At 31.4% G+C, this 24,569-nt stretch overlaps 1 protein-coding gene across 2 annotated transcripts in view; it reads right to left on the bottom strand.

The window, feature by feature from the left end:
• Positions 1-8,889: 8,889 nt before the first annotated feature.
• Positions 8,890-24,569, bottom strand: part of LOC110994241 (homeobox protein aristaless) — a 64,794-nt gene continuing 49,114 nt past the window's right edge. For both annotated transcript variants that reach the window (XM_022260784.2, XM_022260785.2), the window contains 4 exons: positions 16,899-17,160; positions 15,015-15,060; positions 10,919-11,112; positions 8,890-10,494 (listed from right to left, as the gene is read on the bottom strand). In XM_022260784.2, the coding sequence (XP_022116476.2) occupies positions 10,176-10,494; positions 10,919-11,112; positions 15,015-15,060; positions 16,899-17,160 (821 nt within the window). In that variant the 3' untranslated portion in view covers positions 8,890-10,175. The remainder of the gene's footprint in view (positions 10,495-10,918; positions 11,113-15,014; positions 15,061-16,898; positions 17,161-24,569) is intronic.

Raw genomic sequence — 24,569 nt, 5'->3', positions numbered from 1 at the left:
TAGTTGAATAGCCTTCTTTGCCTTTTATGTGGGTTAGACTATGCCGAATACATGTGACATGGGTGTACGACCGCGTAGTATTAAGATGTGTCTAGCGAAGAAAAATCAATGAACATCAAAAACTTATCTTGTAAAAAAATGATTCGCATCGTTTATCTTCTACTAAGTTATGAAATCCATGTAATAAATCCAAATCTGTTAATTTATTTAGTCCCTACTCAAAGGACCTTATGTTTTTAATTATGACTTTTAGATTTAGATTAAATTATTTAGTGCTATTGCCAAGTCAAACTTTACATCAAAAACAGGCTTTTAATCTTAAAGACAATGAAATTATCGAAAATGTTTTGAAGGATAGTATGGCTTTTTTTGCTCGAATTGCCGAGGGTAATGTGCCCCCAGAAATTTTGAAAAATGTCCCACTTATGGAAATAATAAGTTAACCTACACATGTAAATATTTTAACTTGTTAACAAAGTGGCGAAGGATCCCTAAAAATATGCGCCGAGTGCCTCATTTATTACTGTTTAGTAATATTGTTTTTTGTTTAAATAGTAATCGCTTGTTTAATATGAGAAATGATACCCAATTTATTATTTTAATTTACGGCTCCATATTTGAATAGACGATGTGATTTATTACCGGCCTCTCAAATTGGTTTGAAAATTAGTTAATATTTTCGAGTGATCTAATTAACAAAATTTAATAATATCTATGGAATAACAAAGATTTATAATTTCACAAAATTTATATACACTATCTCAGTACTAATCCAATACGATATCGAAAACAAACAAATGAAATATAATATTATTATATAATACATATAATATTCAATACTAGGGATGCATTGATACGCTTTTTTGCCGATACGATACCAATGCCGGTACTCTTATAGAAATATCGCCGATACCGATACCGATACCAATGCTTATTGAATTAAACATTGTTTTGGGTTTCTGTATTGTCTTAGTGTTTTGTCTTATATTATGTATATGTATAAGCTGTTATATCAAGTTTTAATTTTTGTAATAAAATATAAACACTTACAATCTTTGAAGAAGATTCAAGGATTAGTTATTAAAATTGTAAAATAGGAGTAAGAATTAGATTAAAATAAAATAAATAATTGATATTAGTTTTTTTGATAAGATTTTTGTGATTTTGTATTTTATTATTTTGTTATCGAAAAATGCTAATGATACGCGGGGACAAAGCGATCGAGTGGGGCAGTGATAGGCCGTATCTCGTTTTCAACGCACTAAATCAAAAAAAGATGCGCGTTTACATTAATTGTTCGAAGCGCGAAATTTGCAAAGTATCGTTATATCGGCAATTAAAATATCTCCAATACTGAAATATCGCCAACCCAAAGTATTGCCGATATATCGGTATCGGTATCGAATACATCCATATTAAATACATAAGATACTCAATATCGCTGCTGTGAACTCACTCTCCGGACATATATTGATATTGATATTGTTGGAGACAGTATTTAGCAATTGCAGCGTGTTAATGAAGATCTGACTATCCCTTAGGTACAAAGAACCCGCGTTCTGGGAGTGAACGCGAAGACAAGGTCGTCTACATTAAGGGATTGTAGCTATCTCTCTCTCTCACACGCACACACCCACCCAAATACTTTTACATACAAAATATTATATTAATATGACGCATGTACGTTTAACATTCAATTTACGTAGAACTACTTAAAGAAAATTACTATTCATAATATTCTTTTAGAGCTCACAGCTATCCATCAAATAAATCATTGTAGCGCTTCTCCAATCTCCATCTTTATTGGATGTAACTGAGATTGATTGATCATGATGTAACATGAGATACCGATATGAATAAAAATCGCTTGTACATAATCGGTGGTGTGAGCTAAATTGTATAGATTCAGAAATATAATGCTTGGGAATATGGGTCTTATGGCGGACAAGTGATCGGACTAGCCTTTCACTTGGTAGTTCGGTAATTGAAAAGCGTAATTCGGTATAATGGTGTTAAAGGTATAGTTGTTAAGTATAGCAAGTCTTCAACTCTACCATTTCAATAACTCCAGGAGTTTAAGGCAAAATCTTCTTAGCTCTCAAAATTCGAACGTCATGACAGATGACAATTGATAAATAGTCTTGAATAGATAGTTTGTTCTGATATTTATGTCACCTTTTTAAATGTTTAATTAAATAAACCCTTTGGTTTTATTAATTATAAGAGACGTTGAGAAATCGTGTTGTACTTTAAACAATTAAGTTTACTTGTTCATAGTTGTTAAGCATTCCTTAGCAAGTCTTCCACTTAAATGTTTCAATAACTCAAAGGGTTTGAGACAAAATCACTTTACAAAGGGCCAGACCAACTAACGTCAAACGAATTTGACTGGAAATGGTCACGTGATAATAGTTTAGTTAATATTGTTAAAAATTTCTTTGCCGATCGTGAGTCACGTCTACCGTATAGTCATTTTGCCTCAAGTTTACTGTTTATTTAGCTCTCAAAATTGACATTCCATGACAGATGACAATTGACAGTTTTTTTTGGTGTTTATGGCAATTTATTTTCAAATGTTCACCGAAATATACATCTTTTTACTGTATTTTGGTTTCTTTATTAATAAGAGACGTGTCGATGAGAAATTATTTAACAAATACGAGTTAATTTATTAATTACACCACAATTACAGAACTGGCTACATTGCTATGCCGAACAATTGCTTTAAACGCTGATACTATATACCATAATGTTTTTAATTTCCGTGGATATAAAAAATCACCAGTTAAATATCCTGTTGTACTAATTGTAAAATCTATTGAGTTATCAAAAATCATGCGTTATAGCACGTAGTTAACTTGCAATTTGTAAAGCAAACTACGGTTTCAAATAAAATTTTATGTTTGCAAATTGTTCACGCACATAACAATTAATCGATCATTGGACCTAACCGATAACTATCCAGTTATTTCAATTGTATTTTAACAAAATTGGGCGTATAATGCGAAAATTTTATCGCCGTGTAAACTTAATGTCTAAATTTGATTTGATTATTCATCTCATACATACTCAAAAGTATTTTATTAGTCCTATAAAACGTTCGTTTGTGAATTTTCCCCCAGCACTAAATAAAAATAAAAATGTTGTCATTATTATTCTTTTAAGTATAAAAGCTTGGAACCCTAGTTAACGAAGTTCAATTTTTTTTAAGTGAAATTTAGGCGCATGAGGTTAAAATTTTTACGTATGTAACGTCACGAAGACGTACAGCGTTTTAATCGAAATATAGGGAGAGAGCGATTGAGACCGATGGAGAGAGAGTGAGAAAGGGAGATTGATAAATAATAAATACACGATTATTGGATGATGTATTCGTTTATTAGTTAGTTAGTAATATTAGAACTTTAGATGCCAATTGTGTCGCATAAGGTCTTGTGTAGTAAACGCAGATTTTTTATTTATTTATATAATTATTAGCACGTATACAGTGTGTAAACAGTTTTAATATTGATATACATGATCGGGGTTTCACTTCTGACTTTGTACGCACGCACTTTCATTTTAATAGTATTTTGTCTATTTTTAATCTCATGATTATTTTTGACGCGTAACACGGGTGAGTAATGTAATGTATATGAATCTGTAATGACATATTAGGTTAAGTTAATGTTGCTGAACTTGTTAATCGATACGAATGTAATTTTTACTTAAACGAAGCATTGATTTTCATTTTTTTGTCCCAACAGCTTTGAATACCCAATTTTATTGCAAGAATCTTCGTCCGTTGAAACTAAAGTAACAGATGTACTAGGCTCCCATGAATCAAAGGGTAGAATTCGTCTCAAATCGATTAATTATAAGAATTGATTACTGTTGGGCGTGGCAGTTAACGATACTCGGTTGAAACATTTCATAACCGTCTTGTTAACTTCTGGTCTTGGTATGCTGTAATTACTGCTTCATAATTGTAAAAATCCAAATTTAATTAAAAACATGAGTATATTAATCAATGTTAAAATGCCATATTCGTTTTTTTAATTACGTAACGATTGTTAATAATTATTGAATCGTAATCAGCATTTAAATTAAGAAATAAATGTGGTAATTAATCATTCGTAATGTGAAATCGAACAATTGATTTCACATTTGGTTGTCTTATTTTAAACGCTTAACGACTAATACCTTTGTTATATTTGATTATTATATTAAAAATAATACAACCAGGTATAGATTTTAAATAATTTCCTTAATACGTTAGTGAATAAATCATGATAAGAAGTTCGTAACTGGCTTCAAAAAACCAGAAGGTATTATTGTTTTGTTTTGTAAAACGACTCTGCTGAAAAGTGGTAGCCTATAACCAAAATTATTCTTCACCTTAAGGTGGGCATTAAATGATATTGAAAGAAGCGATGCGTTTTGGCGAAGTTTTATTGAGACGTTGGATTTCAGAAAGCACAAATTAACACGTTCGGCCCAGCGCCGCCGTAAAAAGAGTCTCATCGCGACACACTTTGTCAAAAACGTTGAGAGACGTCAACGTTACTTAACGCTGCGTCACAAAGAATTTGAGTATTTACCATAACTTAAGAAACAACGTCAAATCACGACGACATCAATATACGCTGCATTACATACATACAGTCAATTTAGGGAAGAAATCAAAGAACCATGTCTAGTCACGTTGACGTACATAAACGTTTCGTTTTATTTATTTATATACATTTATTTATATTATATATATATATATTATATATATATAAATATAATATATAATGTATAAATAATAATTCTAGAACTTTAAACGACGTTGATGTTAATTATGACATACTAGCAAAAAGTAATATAAGAACTTAGAATATTTTTTTCAAGAACCCAACCACTTGTAACATGTTTTTTAAATAGTTTTTTTATACATTTTGTTGAGTTTTATGCTTTAATTTTTCATTTTCTTTATATAAAAAGCATTGTTCCACGTGTAATACATACCTATATGAACCACGGAAGAGTATCTGGTCGCACACACCACAGGGGTGTGTGTGTGTTAGTGTGTTTTGGATATAGCGTCTGTGATTAGCTACCGTATAATTTCGTCATTTCAATCAATACATAAAAATAAACTTCACGAAATCTAAGTACAGTAATGTAGTCATTTATTAGCTCTATCGGGTTTGATTATGCATGTTTTCTTACGGAGCTGGTGTTCAATTCATATTAATTAGAGGTAAATGTGAAAGATTTAATTCCATTAACCTTTCATTTAATCAGTACTTTTAAGTCAATAATGTATTATCGCTATTATTCTGATAAACTTTTGAGATGAGCAATGTTAAAAAATACAGAAAAAGAGGGCGAAATATGTTGGAATATATAACATTTGGAAAATTTAGTTTTTCCGTTTTTGGAATATGATATTTTCCCTTTATACCCTTAGCAACCCTAACCCAGTAACCCAGCACTTCACGCGACACCTTGTTATACTAAATACATACTCCGCTCTATCTCGTCTCTTATGAATAAGTCAATTAGAATCTTGCTTAGATCTTGTCAAGCTTAACCAGATTCGGAAAAAGTACTTACTGTTCTATCTAAGTTCGAATAAAATGTTTAAGAAAACGATAAGACATGTATGAACTCAGTCGAACCTAATCTCTACCTAATGTCGCGGAATTAAAATGTTTTATTAATTAATATTTTCATAAATCGACGAAAAGCAATTTTTTTTGCTAGAACAACCTTTCAATTAAACTATGTCTTCAAATTCCAAATGTTGCTATAAATCCAATATTCCGGGAATTAATTATAAATCGTTGGTTCAGACGCGCCCAATTCACACGATTCCGTTATTATAAAATAGCTATTTTAGCTCAAGTTTTTATAAAAATCGTAATTAGATTTGGCGAGTAGCCGCCCATCGCTAACCTTTGATTGTGGTGTAAGATTTAAGATATCGCGATTTAATCGTAGAGTACGTTTTCTCTATGATCAATACTTTTATTATCCCAATTAAAAAGTATTTTCTGAAAAAACTTATAAACATTTAATAAGTAAAGATAACATGTAATTAAAAGTGCCTAATATAGTAGTTTTCATAAAATTATTAACGGCAAAGTAATAATTAGACATACCAAGTATAAAAAGGTTTATAGATCACTTTATTAAAAAAAAAACTATTGGCGATTCAACCTTTTAAGCCTGGACTAGGTTTCTGTGTCTATTTCGTGATGATTTGTTTTTTCAATACGCAAGTAGGCGATTAGCCTTATGTGCCGCTACGCCGTCGTTGCTTTAGGTCTGGGATGCCACTTTTCTCACGACTTTACAGTAAGGGGGCTGGCCATTAATCACGTGATTCTTTAACATTGTTAACCCCTCCCTCCTCCATGAAGATACATGTCTAAAAAGAATGTCAAACTGCCACTGGGAGGGATGGATGAGACTCGCACGCTGAAACCACCTAGGCCAACACAGATTACTTTACTTTACTGAACTTTATAATTTATTCATTTTTAACATTTAATACCAATTTTATGAAGTTTTTTTTAATTAAACAATGCGTGCTAAAAACTGTAATATTTTTCATAGCAGTGTAGTTTGTTTTATAATCGATAACATATTTATTCATTTTAATTAAAAGCTTGTGGTTTATACCGCTTTCTTTATTATACTGTAGCCAGAAGGCGGATCCGTAGTCAGGATAAGAATTATATTCAGTATACATAAAATTAACTTCTTACTTATTTGTTTTATTAAAGGAATCTAAATTATATCTTTCATATTAATACTATTTTTATTAGCTTCCAACTTAGATTTTAAATTAAGAAACGAATTCTTTAATGCATAAAATTTAAATCTATATTTTCGTTCGATAGATTAATTCATAGCTTGATGTTCCCGCGTCTTAGTTTAAAAAAATTGTTTCATTCTCAGACAAATTTAGTCTTCGACTTTCTACATACATTACTGTTAAGGGTATCTTCAAGATATTACTTTAGAGTATATATTATAAATCTTAGTTAAAGCAACATTATAATTGAATCTTAGATTAATAACTCTTTTGAAACCAATCGGGCCCACGCTCTTCCCACGGATCTATGATCTTCAATAATTGAATTTCTTATTGGATTACATTTTAATTAGATGTGATTAGATTATTAATGAGTGTCAATGTATTGTTGGCTGATTGATGGTGGTCTAACAGTTAGCTATTTCATGCAGTGATGAGTAATGAGTGCATGATTGATTGCGTTGTGGTTGGTGAAAGCCGAAATTGGATTGTTGGGTATCGATTTTTCAAATGAGATTCGCGTACTTGCGACTTGGAACGTCCTGTGTATATGTAGACACGAATTATAAGTATTTATATAAATAGTGTAAATTCTATTTTAAAACAGTAAGTGTGGGGTTTCTTGCGATTTCTTCTCTACATGAAACTACCTTTTGGAAGGGGCAACTAGAAACTTTATATTTTTATTTAACGTTCAAAAGTGCCATTTTAGGTGGTCTAAATGGAATAAAGGATTTGACTTTTTGACTAATTTCTGATGAAATGGCGAGAAAGCAAGCCTCATGGAGAGCTTAATAGTTGAGTTAAAACTATTACAGAGTTAAAACACGCCTTATGTCAACTTTTTATAATCATATTTTTTTTGTATTTTCATAAAATCCAATAGCAGTTCAAATAAGGAATAGAAATGCAAAAACCTACACTCTCTTTCTTGTGTTCATTTATCAAAACTTCTGTTTACATCTCAGATTCTTTAATTATCATTTAGCCTGTTTCACTGAAACGTAATGGGCTTTCGGGCATTTTCATATTAATGCTCAGCGGTATTTATGTAAATTAGCGAATTGAATTTAATGTTTTCACAACATTAATCTTTTTCACATGCGCATGTACTAACCATGTTATAAAGTTATGAAAAAATTAAAATCAACGTAATATTTTATATGTCACTTGCGTCGGCACTTTTAGATGCATGTTTTTTTTACAGAACAGGGGGCAAACGGGCAGGAGGCTCAACTGATGTTAAGTGATACCGTCGTCCATGGACACTCTGAATGTCGAGGTGATACGGGTGGAATTTCGTATTCTGCCTCGACGACCGATGATGAAACGCAGCTGCAGGTGTTAATCCGAACAACTCCTCAATATTTTATTCTTATATCATTTGTAAAATTATAGTAACATTTTCTAACCACTTCTGTCACGATTAACATAATATTTATTTAATGGACTTATTAGAAATAACTTTGGACTAATTAAGTATCAAATTAAGTGACGAATTTATTTATTTATTTATTTAAACATTAGCACAATTAAACCATTATATTATTTTACTACAGCTGTTATAACTAAAGATTCTATATCTAGCAATTTCTTTTATGTTTTGACATTGAAGCCTTTTTAGCTTTTTCTTCTTTTTAATCCCAAATATTTTTTCTCGGCAGATCGTCACATTTTTTGGTTAGTCATTGTTGAAATATACTCGGCTTACGTAATATGCAATTTTATTTTGATATATACTTTTTGTTAATTATATTTGATACGTCTTCAATTTAGAATTTTATAGTGAGTGTTATGTGTGTTTTTGTAAACTATTGTAAGTCAAGGTATCACCATCAGTCTAACCTCTCTATGTTCCCAAACTAATAGAATTTCTCCAAATCCTTTTGGCTGACAATATTGTCTGCCTTTCTTCTTGGTAAGGAGACATTGTAATGAGGTGTGTACTCAGACTAGTCTAGTACAAGTGTATCGATGGCCGCCAAACCGTGGTACACAATAAATAAACGTATCTACAGAATCAGATAATATACCTATTACATAAAGGGTGATAAATAAAATACAGCAATAGTTTAATTTCTTTTATTTCATACTGATATACGGTAAAGAAAACAAACATATGATTTTAATCTAAATGATTTTTATGGAAATGTGTTTCTTTGGATCAAAATGAACTTCCAAATGTTAAGTATATATTAAAATAATATTTTTAGTAGTCTCAAAATTAACATTGTAATACTGCTTAATCTTGGAATGTTGTGAAACAGATTTCTACAGATTATGGACAGCAAGACTATTTTTTACAATGTTTATTATCTTAAAGATTTAGGTAGTCCATTACACAATTATGTTTTAATTTATATAGAATCTAAAACCGTTACATGACGATCTCTTAGTCAAGGAAGACAAAGACTGTCTAGTGGATAAGGAACATTCAGGTATTGCAATGGAACTTAAACAGGGGTATAAATTTAATCACACTTGAAAATATCTAATACTAAATGTAGATATTATGTACAACTATCTTACACTATAATAAATATAAGGCAATAATTGGACGGATGCAGTTACAAACATTATACTAAATAACACATCTATAAACTTAATAAAAATACACACCGACTCAAAGGCACTATTCAAAATTCGAGTTTCAAAATCTTATTTAATTTTAAAATAATATCGTTCGACCGTTCGTAGTTTTTGTTACTTAATATAAATTTTGTTACTTAAAACTTACTGGTATGTCTTTTCTTAATACTAAACAAAAAAAATCATAAAACTGAAAACCAATCTAAATGTGCAACCCTTGTAAAACAGCCCAATATTAAAATTATTTTGTGCGCGCTATAATTATGAACACGGTGTTTTTGTACATTGTCATGTCGGAGCTGTCAAACTCCACTTTAATCGTAAATATAAAGCTTTCTATTGTCTATATTACTGTCATCGTTTTTACTCTGTGGTGGAGCGTTGTGCTTTTTATTTTGACGAGTCTTCTACAATGTGGCTTTAGACCAGTGATTCCCAACCTTTTCAGGGCTATACTACACCTTTCTAAAATTCTTATAGGGTTGGGCCCCTATGCATAACTTAAATATATAAAAATTTAAATGTTCATTTAAAAATTAAATGATAGGTTTAGGGAAGAAATTACTAGAAACATATAATGAAGTGAAATTCAAATTCGAAATAAATTTAATAAATTTTTGAATAGATCCCCTTAACAATAGATTTGCCACTCTATGGGGCGTGGGCCTCACGTTGGGAAACACTGCTTTAGACAATCGTAAAAGTTTCGACGACTCCTGCTAGGTTTTCAAACTAGACACATCGCGGCGTCCGGATTTGCACAAACCGCTTAACGAAACCACTTAAAATATCACAAAGTTCAGCTGATCATGTCAGTGTGATGTCTTTGCCTAAGAATTTCAAGTCGTAATTCGTGTTCTCTTGCCGCCATCCGAAGTGCAGCAATGCTGGAACTCCTACGCTCGACTTCAGGTGCTTGGTTGGGTGGTGATTCGCTGCCGGGAGATATAGGAGGTGACACGGGAGGTGGGTCGGGAGATTGCCTTGGTGGAGCTGTGAGTCCAGCGAGTAGTGAGTGGAAGGGGGGCGTTGATGTGTACATGGGGGCGCTGAATATGGGCGGGCGGGAAAGAGGTGCGTTGAGATATTGTGATCCAATCACTGGAGCACTTGAATATCTGTGAAAAAAACATTTTATTAATACAGCGTTCCAGCAGTCGTAAAAGCAAAATACGAGTTATGTTAAATGAATATACTCTGTCAGATATTTACGATTATTACTAATACATTACATCAGTCGTGATCGGCCAGACTCTCTTCGATCTCTTATTGAAATGTAATACCTAATCTTTTTTAGCACTAATGGAATGTTAAAAACAAATGAAAAGTAACACATGTCATGTGATTTTTTGCTAAATTAATAGTTTCTCATCATTTATTTGTCGCAGATCGCTACTCTAATAAAGCCTGTAGAGACACACACACATATGTTTTAAGATTAGTTTACATTCGTCACAAAAGTAAGTAGATACTTAGTTAAATGCGCTGGTGTGCGCTAACCTCATGGGTTGAATTTTGTAAATGATTTCTCTTCTTACTCACCGAAAAGACGCCAATGCATTTGCATCAAAAGGTTTTCTAAAGCCAAAACTGATTTGGGAAAAAGGGTTTGGCATGGAAGCGACCACTGATGGTGGGGGCGGAGCGCTACCACCCAAGTAAGGGTTGTAGGGATGCGCTTGAGGCCCAACTTTCTCTTGTTTCCGCCATTTTGCCCTTCGATTCTGGAACCAAACCTGTGAAAAACGCTGTATTAGCTACCATTCAATCCAGTGTTTACAAAAGTAGAAAAGTGGGCAGAAAAGCGAGAACACCACAGAGAACAATTTCTTCTTCAATGTTATTTGGATTATTTTGACTTATAATTATATGTTTCTAGTTGTCTTAGTTCAGTGCATATTGTTATGTAATACTGTAGAAGTTATGCTATAATTATAAGTTATAGCTACTACGGCATATTATACAGGCATATGAAAATGGTAATCGAATTTTTATATAATAACTCATACCAAATAAAAAAACCCGTGAGAAACTAAGTCTAAGACCCAATTTGTAATAGTAATGTACGATTACTATTTACATCACGCACCTGCCTTGCTTTGTTTCAACTCCAAATATGGGCAACCAAAAACTCGCGAGCGAACCTTTATTTAAGTATTGCCAAGACCCCTGTTGATTGATTTCGATTTAATGTGGGTAATTAAATACTTTTATGGATTATTTCGGGTATGACAAAGTACAATTTTAATTATCTTTCATGTTTTTAGTAGCATATTTGACCACCACCAATTGGTTTTTTAATTTAATTATCTTGTCTTCATTCGAAATTTGTATAAGTCTGAGAAAATGTTTCGTGTTTCAAATTTAAAATACTTTATACATTGTGGGAAGAGAAGTGGTACAATGAAAGAGTTATTACAAATAATTAGCTATGGTATTGACACGCTATATTGCTTTGACTTACTTTATATATATAAAAAAACCGAAAAAAACCTCTCTAATATCAAAGTATAGATGTGGTTCCTTACCATGTATCAATCATTTAAAAAATAGGAACCAAATGCTCTTTCTAAATCTACTGAGTCCAAAACATAAAAAAAACAGCATGAATTGTCACTGTCCAATTACTGAATTGATCATGAGACACAGGTATTAAAGTAATTACAACTTTCTTAATTAACAAATGTATACTTCTTACGTCTTCATTATATAATATCATGAATGCAATTTTAATGATTGATAATAGGTCAAAGGAACGAATAGTGAAGTTGATTGATTTGTATTCAGTCAAGTTCTGTATAAAACATGAGGTTTATGGCAAAAACCACAGACATACCTAAAGAGCAGCAATAATTATGTAAAATTTCATTTTATGGTGATTTAAATTAATTCACTTATGATAAATGTGCACGTGTAAAAAATTCAGTACATTTCTTTAAATGTCGACATTATGAATGCTATATGGGTGACCACGATTTTATAAGTTTATGGATTGTTTTGGAGATATATGTAGAAAATGTGTTTTATTAAAATATTTATGTACAAAATGCAGGTAGTATATAACTACAATAACAACAGTACTGATTTTCCTCCGACATAAAGAAATGAACCTCGCCCAGTCTGGCTTTTCCCGGGACTAGTGCAAGGGCGAAACCCATCGAAAGACGCGGAGCTTGGCCCAAGCCGAGAAGTAGAAAAGAGTCTCGCAGAATAATAAGTTTATAATAAGTTCTTATTAAGAACTTATTATATACTTATGTTGTAGCCGCAAATTAATTAAGCAAATAATAAGTATTTTTTTTTTTGTTACAGGAGGCGAACAAGCAGGGGGCTTATCTGATGTTAAGTCATATTGGATACTGTTGCCGCCCATGGACACTCACAAAAGGCTCGCAAGTGCGGTGTCGGTCTTTTAAGAGTCGCGCTTTTCTCTGCTATTGAAGCAACTTTTTCTTAATATTAGAGCTTATGTAAATTTTAATATTGAAGAAAATCAAGTGATTTGACGAACGATAGTCTTATTTTTTATTAAAGTATAGCCTCCCTCGCTCTATGGCTACAAATATGTAGTTCTTTTTTAGCAGTCAGTGAATTTTAACGGCTCAATTTTGTACCAAGTATTTAAGAAATAAAGTCTGTTTTGGAACGTTGTTAATTACTTCATTATGATCGCAACAATTATTGTAAGTGTTATGAGTGCGTTGCGATTTAATTTTTCAAAATGTCTATCGTTTCTTTGAAGTTATGATCATAATACTTCGGCGCCTTTGTACGTGAAAACTCGTATCATTTAATTAAAATAGTTCAGTGAACATGTTTTTGTTTTTCTTGCACTCGCCAAAAACTTAATTACGACGTTACTTAACAAACTTGATTGACTGTCGCGGTAAAAAAGCTTTTACAGTTGAAATGTAAGTTTACATCTGTTTGTAGTGTATATACCTTATATTTTGTTTGTTTGTCTTTTGCGCATGAAAAACATTTTTTTTAGATTATATACCATTGAAAAATGCTCTTTAAAAATGTTAACAACTTACAGCCAATTCCACCTTCATGGCATTTATTTTTTACTCTATTTGCGTATAATAGCTACCATAGTCAATAAATTACATACATTAACAATTCGTCAATACAAAAGTATGCAATATATTCCACCAATATTGGTAAAACTACAATGATAACTTAAATCACTTTGTCATCAAGTTCAGAGAAAACATATATCATTACCGTGATAAAAACATTACCAGGACGACGTAAATTTATTATACTTTATCAAATTTTAATGTTTCATTTTGTGTCTGCGTACATTCACCACACTATCTTGTTAATTTATTGCTCTGGATAGGGAGGCCAATTAGGTTATGTCCAATGGAAAATGAGGGCACGTGACAGCTTTCTAGGATTGGATTACGTTTGGAAAATCTGGAATGTGTAGGCTGTATGATCGTGTGGAACGAGGAAGTAATTTAACATATTTATATGTTGTACATTAACTACGGCCTAAACTTATTTTATGACTTTTGTACTTGAGGTATATTGCACTTACCTCTCGGTCCTACACTTTTTTAGCAAATAAACATATATATTATATATATATTTTTATTTATTATGGTTATTATTATAATTTTATTATTATGTATTTAAACACACTAGCGGCCGAATAAGCTGAAGCGCGTATTTTGAGATAGGAGAAAATATCCAATCTATTTTTAAAAGAGTTCAATGATGGTGCACTGATTACACTTTCCGGAAGCCTATTCCAGTCGGCCAGTACCCAATTTGGGATAAAGTTCTTAAGTTCTTATGTGTTAAGTTTTAAACTACCCCTCAAATTCCTCCACTCTGTATTTTCACTTAAAATAAAGAGCTTCTCAATTCCTGGAACATTATAGTGGCCAGTGAGGGTTTTATAATTATGCTCGCTTTCCGCATATACAGTTAGAAATATATGTATTTCATTTAAGGCCCTATCCCAGCACGAATTGCTGTGTCGGTATCTCGGGATGGACTGCGGTGTGCAATAGTTGAATAGAGCTGAGGTCCTGAGACGCGCCGGCCCGTTAACAATTCATTTTGTAAAACATTAAATTAATGTAATTTTATCAACTTTTTCTGAAATGCATTACTTGGCTTGCGATAAAATTATATAGTGAAAATTTCAAAATCAGTCTTGTTCCTTATAAATTTTCGTCATAAAATGAATTCGAAGTGTTAATATTGGCTATGTTTGAATTTTTTTCTATACAGCGAAGTTATTTAAATTGTATATCAATCCAACCAATCTTTCAAGATTAATATTCAATTCCACCAAATATTTTTCCATACTTTAATAACGATGAATAAAATGTAAAGAAACAATGTACTGTTTTTAAGTTTGGCGACCGCATAGGTCCTTAACACAATAATTGCGAAGGTTAGATTTGAAAACGCACTTTCATTGTTTCGGTGCGCCAAGTCTCACCAAAAAATTATTTAATACCAAAAATTAAGTTAAATATTACTACGTTAAAATGTAAAAAATCGCTTTAAGCGGTATTCTGGTTTCAAAAGGAAAAAAAATTGAATCATAATAAGTTGGTCACATAATTACACTATGATAGTAAAGACGTCATCAAAGACAGTTGGAATCTAGTATTACCTGAATTCTTGCTTCTGTAAGACCGATCTTCATAGCGAGTTCTTCTCTGAAACAACACATTTAAAATTATTTATATGCAAGTGAGTTTTGATATCACATTAGTGTCTTTATGAACTAATGAAATCCTACTATTTTCTATCATATCCTATTTTTTTACAGAACAGGGGGCAAACGGGCCTATGAGTAAAATAAGCTATCTTCAGACATCAATCAGCGTTACGTATCGTATTTGTTAACCATTGAAATGTGACGACGTCAACAACATAATAATGTTTAATTGCTGACGTCACGGTTCGAATGTACCAGTCAATGAAGAAAAAACTAATGAGTCAATGATTGAAATCGCTAATGCAGTTAAGTGGTTAGCTTTCTGACGGTTTTATAAATTACACCAGAATAATACATGGTATGAATTACAACTCCATAGTCCATATTTTGATTTACTTAAATGGAAAATCACAATTTTATCACTAAGTAATAAGAATAAAATACCATTTATAAATGAAAATAAAACACCGGTTTATTTTTTTAATATTCTAACACCGTTGAGATATCGTAGGAAGCTAATTAAAGAGCTATCGAGTTGGTAATCGTTTGTGATTTGACAGTTCATAAAATATAAATTAAACATTGTTCTATTGTTTGTTAATTAGGTTCGTACTTATATATCATAAGATAAAATATACTTTATATAAGTATATTTTATTCCTTACAAAACATTACTAGTTATAAATAATTCATAAACAAAAATCATAAAAACCTACTATTTCGTTCATTATTATAAATAGAAAATCACTTCCATTTCTTTACGCCTTAAAAAAAGACGCCATCTTTGTTTAAGATAAACCGATAAAGATAAAACGATTCAGAATAAATAGATTGACTGTAATCTCTATCAATTATCGCACAGCTTAAACGAAAAGAATTATATTTGTTAACCTAGATTTTAATGACACTAAACAGATATATACTGATAGTATATACGTAAAACTCAAAAATAAGTAACTTGGTTTTAATGGTACAATGTTGTTGTTGTAATGTATACTTACTAAAATATTTTTATGTTTGTGTTCCTGTATTGGCGTCGTATGGCTGATACGACGCCAATACAGGACGCTATATCTAGATTTTAGGTTCTTTTTTATTAGATAAAGTAATTGATAATTAAATTGTAATTTAATTAATGTAACAGATTTCATCGCCTTTTGGTGATATTGTTAGTGTTCTTTATCATACATGTCCACATATCCGCTATATACCTAAGTAATAAATTATCAATAATTTTCGGTGATATATTACCGGAAGAAATTTTAATAAAAAGTATTGTTTATTGCTATTATTTATAGCAATATTGTTTTATGTCTCAATACTCGTGTTTTATAGCGGATTACTCACCGTCGTTGATTAAATTATCTTTAATAGTAGATTTGGTTACGAATTTTAATACCCTATTTGAAAACAATTGATTTAAGAATGTATAACATTTTTGATTCAGTAAGAGTTAACACTTAATTAATTAATCTAAAGACAATTATTATTTATTTGGAGATGAATTTTCAATGCCAATTAGTATATTGTATTATTACAGCTTAGTATCCGTAATCTTTACAGTTTGAGGATTCTGAATATTGAATACTCTTTGATGGGATTTTAAAGGCCTTTATTAATATATTTTTAATTATTTGGTAAACATAAGTAAATACATAAATGGATGCAATAATAACGTTTTCAATTATCTCCTTAAATTCCAATTATCGCCCAATTCCTCTGTTTTCTTTTAGTTAAATAAACCTATGTATTAAAAATATTAATTACATTTTATCTTAAAAGTAAACTGAATGATGTTGAAGAAAATGGTTGAAAATGTTCCAAATTTAAACATACCTTGTAAAAACGTCAGGATAATGCGTTCTTGAGAATGCTTTCTCCAGCTCTTCTAGTTGAAAGCTTGTGAAGGTGGTTCTATATCTGCGTTGCTTCCTTTTTGGGGCAAAGTCATCAGCGTCATCGCTGTCAGCGGAGCCCTGGGGTCTGTCTGAGGGTGACTGGTCCGATCTGTGGAGCTCCGGAGTTGTCCGTGGCGAGTCGTCTTTTGCTTCCGATATGCCCATACTCGTGTATCTCTGGTATTCTTGCGCGTAGTAGTCTGTGAATGAAAATTTTATACGCTTATAAGAAAGCTTATCTTTAGTCATATCATACCATTTAAAAAGATAAAACAATTATTTGATAACATTTAATTCATAAAACAAAATATCGAACGATTATTTTTGATTAATTTTATCTGTCACCGTCGCGTCGTCTTGTACAAAGATAGATAAGTTTTAATAACTCTTATACGAAAACTTATTTTGGCAAACATCTGGATTCAGTTGTGAAAAACAAACGGGAAATTCTAAATACACTTATATCGCTATGACTACAACTGCGTTGAAAGCCTTAAAAGGCTTTGAGGGCAAAGCTACAGCTAAAATATTAAAATAGCATGTCTGTAGTATATGAACCTAATAAATTTATTAAATTTTACACTGTATAGAATCTGCGAGATCAGTTAAGGTGAACAATATGAAGGAAAAAAAAACAATGCTCAGTGATCGTAATTGAAACTAACAAAGAAATCCGTTATAAAATACTTAACTACACTATGTATAGTACAGAAGACGTTTATACTGCACTGAAATAGAAAATCGTTGAGAAGAAAAATGCGTGACATTGAGAACAACTTATTGCGTACAATCAAAAAGCTTTTAGCCCATAATATCAGTTATAAGCTCTTCTAGAAACTTCTATATGAAATAAAAACGTAATTTGTACTTGTAAAAGAAACAATATTTCCATTAAAGGCTGTATCAATAGCTCGTTAACCCATTATTATGCACAATGCAAGTTTCGACCTCAATTTCCCGTAATCAATCGACGTTTAAGTTAATGCTATTAAATTAATTATCTGTTGATTATAGTGTTCTCTTTAATTGGACATCGTAATTGCTCCGAGAAATAAGACATACGAATGACATCAAGTATGTGCTAGAATGCACATACAACTTATCTTTTATATCAATTAAAATGAAATAAAAAGTCGCTAACTGCGTTATGATAAAAATGCGTATAGGCTTATTAATTGCATAAGGTATTCTTAAGTTAAGGTTCTAAGACTGTATTTAAAATCCATGCACCTATCAGAAGTACGGTTAGGAATATTTAACGACTAATTTGATGCACTGATTGGATATTATTATATATATATATATATAATTGTGATTATAAGACTACTGCTTTAATATAAAATAATTTTAAGCTGGGTTTTTCTGGCCGCCCAAAAGCACCACGTCATGTTTGTACTAGTGTATTATACTAGTGAAGTTGTTCCAACACTTTCTTACGCGCCGTCGTTTCGTCTATTGTTTCAGAATTACAAAAAAGTAATAATAAATGACCAATTTAAATAAAGCTTGTCGTAATTAAAAGCACATGATTCTGATAGTAATGTAACCTATATTTGGTATATTGAGCAGTGTTGGCCTAGTGGCTTCAGCGTGCGACTCTCATACCTGAGGTCGTAGGTTCGATCCTCGGCTGTACGCCAATGGACTTTCTTTCTATGTGCGCATTTAATATTTGCTCGAACGTTGAAGAAAAATATCGTGAGGAAACCGACATGTCTTAGACCCAAAAAGTCGACAACCTATGTCAGGCACTGGAGGCTGACCACGTACTTGCCTATTAGATTTAAAAGTGATCATGAAACAGATTTAGAAACCTGAGGCCAGGACCTGAAGAGGCTGTAGTGGCACTGATTTATTTATTATTTATATTTGGAATGGTTATTTAAACGATAAATAAGTATTATTTAATCCAGATTACAACATCAAGTCATCAATTCATATGAGAGTAGGTATATATAATACATAGTTATGAATTCCCTGATAATTGTTGTGGATAGATTATATATGTTGATGTTGTTGTTTGTTGTTATTTGACCTCGATGTAAATCCTCGTGGATTATATAAAGAACTCCTATATACTCATAAGAACAGGAAAAAGAGTTTTTAAAAGTAATACAAACGAATAAAAAGTATCGGAATTAATGTATGTGATAGTTAAATTTGGATAAAAATGCGAATACATTTTGAACATAACTCCACGTATCGACTTTTACAATGTAGTTCTGGTGAGTCAGCTACATTTATCCATTGAAGAAGTTTATTAATTACCAACGGTCTAGAAATCTACAATCGTCAAAAATGAGTGAAAAAAGCACAGAACTGTCTGCAAGATTGTAGTAAATTATTGGTGTAGGAGGAATGGTAAGCCGTTCCAGGAGGAAGGATCTTTGTCTAACTGATGAAAGGCCCTAGATGCTGATGTTGTAAATATGCTCAGCGGTAACTCTTTGATAGCGCGATGTAAGGTATGTACGTCATCGCATTGATTGTAGTCGCGCGTTGTAGGTGTTGTAATTTTTTTTAAATATTACTCAAAAATAAATAAAAGGCAACACAAAACGATAGGGTGTCCTTGAAACCCTACTTATCTATGATTATTTATAATTGTATTTTGTTTATTTCAATTAGATTGTGAGCTCCATTATCGGTCAGCAAAAATTTGCTGCTATTTATATCACATTTTCATTGTGATAAGTAATTAATTTACTGGTCGAAAATTTGTAGCGGAAGTCGTGAAATCTAAGCATCGATCGAGTTATACAGATCGCGTGTGATAATTCGACAAATTACAAAAGTTAATTCGCAAATTGTTTCTGCTTGCGTTTCGAATATAATTATGTAGATTTGCAAGAAACACGTCAAAATATTACCCACTTAATTTATAATTTGCATTACATTGTATTAAATTAATTACAATTGCGGCGATTCAAATTTTAACCATCTTTTGACGTTACATTATGACAGTTTATCATTTTTTCGTTCTGCACCTGTCTACTGACATTTGTTTAATAAAAATACTATTGCAAATTGGGTAGAGATCATATTTCTATACACAGGGAATTTTCAATTTAGCACCTAAAGTTATTCACCTGTTTCTTATATATTTATTCTTTTATAGGTAAGGCAAGACTTTTCCTTGTTCGAGCTCTTAATTGCTTACATATCCTTTAGTGCAGAAGGTCCAAACAACGACCTCAGAGTTGAGAACCACGCTTACCCACTAGGCTTATTGCTTTTAAATCGTTTCTTAATGTAATACAAACGCTAAAGATTCTGCTCTAAATAAAAAACAATTATCCAATTTCCTTTAATTAATCAATCGATCATTAGCTGTTAATTACAATAATTTTAATTAAATGTACTCACGGCAACGGAAGGATACTCATGATTGCAATTGTAATCATAGTAATTAAATAAATTTGTTTTCAAAAACTATAACACGGCTTCAAGGAAATCTGATGGCGTGGTCATTATAGTATGCTAATAAAAATGTGATTCACAAGCCTGAAGTGATATCGAACCTTACTGTACACCAATGGAATTGCGCGCGGTACACTTGTTCCAGCGGTATCGGAAAATATTTTCTGCGCATATAATGACTCTTTGTCAGCTTGCATGGTTCTGTAATGAATTAAGTCTATGGAATTAATTTCTCACTAAGATACTTAAGCGTTGTTCTTAAATTGGAATTTCTACTTTTAAGACTTTTACAGGGGTAAAGGTAAAGATGTAGGCTCATCCGATGTTAACTGATTACGTCAAGGGAACTCTTAATTCGAGAAACTTCGAGAGTGCGTTTCCGGGCTTATGAATTACATTTTCTTTACTTAAAATTTTACCTAAGAACCCGATGTATAAGTCATAACTACAGAATATTTACAACTAAAATAACATGACTACACAATATATATTTGTTCACTTTTCCTTGTTGATGATACAACTGCTATTATCAGGTATTTTGCGCTGACTAAATATTTCAGAGTATTTCTATAAATTACCAAGTGACTCATTGTTTATGAAATATTAATTTACACGTCTGGAAGTTTTTTTAATAATAAACGGTTTTTGTTATCTACCAGTATCATGTGAGCGATCATCGTTTTAGTATTTTTCTACGCTTTACCAGTAACAAAAGAATTCGTTCTTGCAGTTGTCTATGGATAACAGTAAGAACTTTTTAGTCTAGACAACTCAATGGTGGCATCACTCATACACAGTAAATACTGTGTTGTAAAGCAAGTATTAATAATAAAAATTCCAGATCATATATAAAATTGATATACATTATAAGTATAATTTACCGTTTCCTCAATAATCGATTTCTAAAAATATATAACAAATGATAACACGACTTTCTATTTCCTGTCGTTAATTCTTGAAAAATAAAAATCCAATTATCTAAAACGTGTATTATTTGATATGACGTGTTATCAAAATTGTTCGAAGATTATATCATAATATTATTTAATACCCATATAGCAGTATGGGTATTAAATATATATAATAATAACCTTCTACTTCAAGTGTCTACTATATCTCTTTCTGTCCTGCTCATTCACCATGCCTCCTGCTGATAGAGGACAAACCTTTGTTTTTAATTTATTTTATTATTCTTTATTACTTAAGATGTCATATGGAATGGTGTAATGGTTGCAGCTCCTTACAAACATTGTGTAAAAATAACTTGGCGATTAAAAAGAGTGGCGGAGAGTTTATTGCCAGTTCTTCTCTTCCGTTCTACGCCCTTGATTTGAGAACTGGCAGTAAATGTAATATTAGAATCATTTAATTTAATGTATATTTCTTTTTTTTTGACGTCCATAAGTGTACATTATGTTACCTGTATGAATAAATAATTTTGTTTGTTTGTCCTTGATCATTTTTATTTATAGCCAAGTAGTGATCCAACCTCATATGTCGTCAACAATAAAAATATGTTGTACTTGTATACATTTTGTGGTTTTCCTGTTCTAATTGTGATTTCAAGTAATAATATTTTCATTTTAAATAGCAGTTTAAGTATCGTAAATTTTTATAGAGTAGGGGCCAAACTGGCAGGAGGCTTACCTGATGTAAAATGATACCCCCGCCCATGGACACACAATGCCAGCGGGGTTGCGAGTGCATTGCCGGCCTTTTAAGAATTGGTACGCTCTTTTTTTGAAGGGCCCTAAGTCGAATTGGTTCGGAAATACTTCAGTGGGCAGCTGGTTCCACAAAGTGGTGGTGCGCGGGAAAAACTGCCTTGAAAAACGCTCATTTGTGGAACGGCGGACTAAATATTTGTCGTGGTTGGTTTTTGCTTTAGAGTTACCGCTAGTTTTAATATTAATGGAAAGATAACTTTTCATTAATATATTTATTTTTATAAATATTTATAGTATTTTTTTTTTGTTTTTTTTTAATGCATCTTTATCTATTAATGCACTTGCTTGTTTTCTGTTTTATATACATAAATTGTTTATCTATGTAATCTGTTTTGGCTTTCTGTATTGTCTTAGTGTTTTGTATTATAATATGTATAAGTATAAGCTGTTAGATTACTTATAATTAAATTAATATATTGATGGTAATGTTAAAATTATACGTTCATATATATAAAACAAGGTAATACAGTTTCATAAATAGAGGTAATGTGCGTGGGTCAAAATATATATGTAAATAAGAAAAGGTTCATTAAAACTTTCATCATTGAGTCAAATAAGTCTATGAGTGAATACAGCTTTCATAAAAGCTAAAAGCCTATAATATAAAAATAATTTTGACGCGATAAAAAGCACACAAAGATTACGTTATTTGATTAGACCTAATTACATTTGTAATTAACTTCCACGTATCATTCCCTTTGTTTTATGACTAACGTTACCAATATATTTTTGCGCAACTCGAACACGAGTTACTTAAAATTGAACTTTATCTCAATGCAATAAGGTGTATAGGGTTTTTTTCTAAGAACCATTGAACGTAGATGTCTTAGGTCGAGATAAGTTTCCATGTTATTAAGGTATAATTTACGATGCAAATTATTGCTATTTTGTTAATTTTCATTCGTAGTGCGGTTCGTTTGTTTTTATATTACCTAGGGCTTTTGTTTATTTTAATGGATGTATTTGATTAGGTATTTTCAATAGTGATTATCAACCATGTTCAATACGTTTTAACGTGAAAGCTTTATTTAACTCGAACATTTCCGTTTTTATCTGTTTAACTTCGAGTTTATAATTAGAGTATAGAGTTACTTCAAATAATGTTAAGGCCCTATCCTAGCAAGAATTGCTGTGTCTGGTAGTGGACAGCTGGAGCATTAACAATCAGTTATGTAAAACATTAAGTTAATGTAATTTTGTATTTTTTTTTTGAAATGGATGTTTGCGATAAAATATATCGAGTAAATTTCAAAATCATGTTCTACTTATATAAATTTTTGTAAAAATTATAAAGCATTGTACTTTTTTGGAGTTCGGCGTCCGGATAGGTCCTTAACACGTGCACACACGAGTCGTCTATTGTGGAGACGAAAAATTACACTTAGAGCGAACTAATTCTTGAATGTCAATTATCTGTCAATTTATAGTATCAACAATTAGCGCTTATGTCATTTCGTTACGTGGAGGGCATCATATGACGAATCTTTTAACATTTACTTTCCATCTATATTCTATAATATGCTTGTAACCCAAAAAATACTTGAAGTATTCTGCTATAAGGGCGTATAAAATCAACTAATAATTTAGACTTCGAAACAGCTTCAATTACATTAATGTTTATCAAGAATTACATAAGTTCTGCAATCATGGTCAATAAAGAATTTATTATGGTTTATTAAACCTTTAAACCTTACTACAAAGTTGAACGCAATTACCAGAATATATGTATTATTATACGTAATACAAAATGTCATATATCTCAGTTGATTGCACGTAATTGATTAAAATGCATAGCAGAAAACCTAAGTATATTCTTCTTTAGTCTATTATTTATATTGTCTTTGTAATATAATCTGTGCAATCCGTAGCGTTTTTTCATATTTTTTTTATAAGTAATTAAACATCTAAGTGATAAAAAATACATGTTATACGACAGTGCGACTCTCATTCATTGTAGGTGTACATAAATAATATAACTATCTATGTGCGGATTTAACACCCGCTCATACGATGAAGGAAAACATCGTGCGGAAATCAACATACCTTAAAGTCAGCCAAAAAGTCGACGGCGTGTGTCAGGCATAGAAGGAACAAGGACAAAAAAAATATGATCAGGAAATACAGTCTGAGGCCCAGACCTTTTTTTTTGACCTTTTTTATAGAACAGGGGGCAAACGGGCAGGAGGCTCACCTGATGTTAAGTGATACCTTAAATCTAGAAATCTAATAAAAAAATTGCAAATTGATATATTTATTAGTATTATAATTAATTCAATGAATAATAAAACGTTATGATGCCAATATAAATTTCCATAGACATAAATCAATATTGTAATAGCATCACGGTAATTTTACAATAACGCTTCAATTATGCAATTATTTTAAAATCCAATACTTAGGATCCTTCAAAAAAATATAGTACGAATATTTAAAAGGCGGCCAAAGATGGCAAAGGCCTCCTG

The sequence above is a fragment of the Pieris rapae genome, chromosome 10 (assembly GCF_905147795.1).
Source record: "Pieris rapae chromosome 10, ilPieRapa1.1, whole genome shotgun sequence".
In the NCBI taxonomy this organism is placed as follows: Eukaryota; Metazoa; Arthropoda; class Insecta; order Lepidoptera; family Pieridae; genus Pieris; species Pieris rapae.
This window is presented reverse-complemented; position numbering and strand designations above follow the sequence as displayed.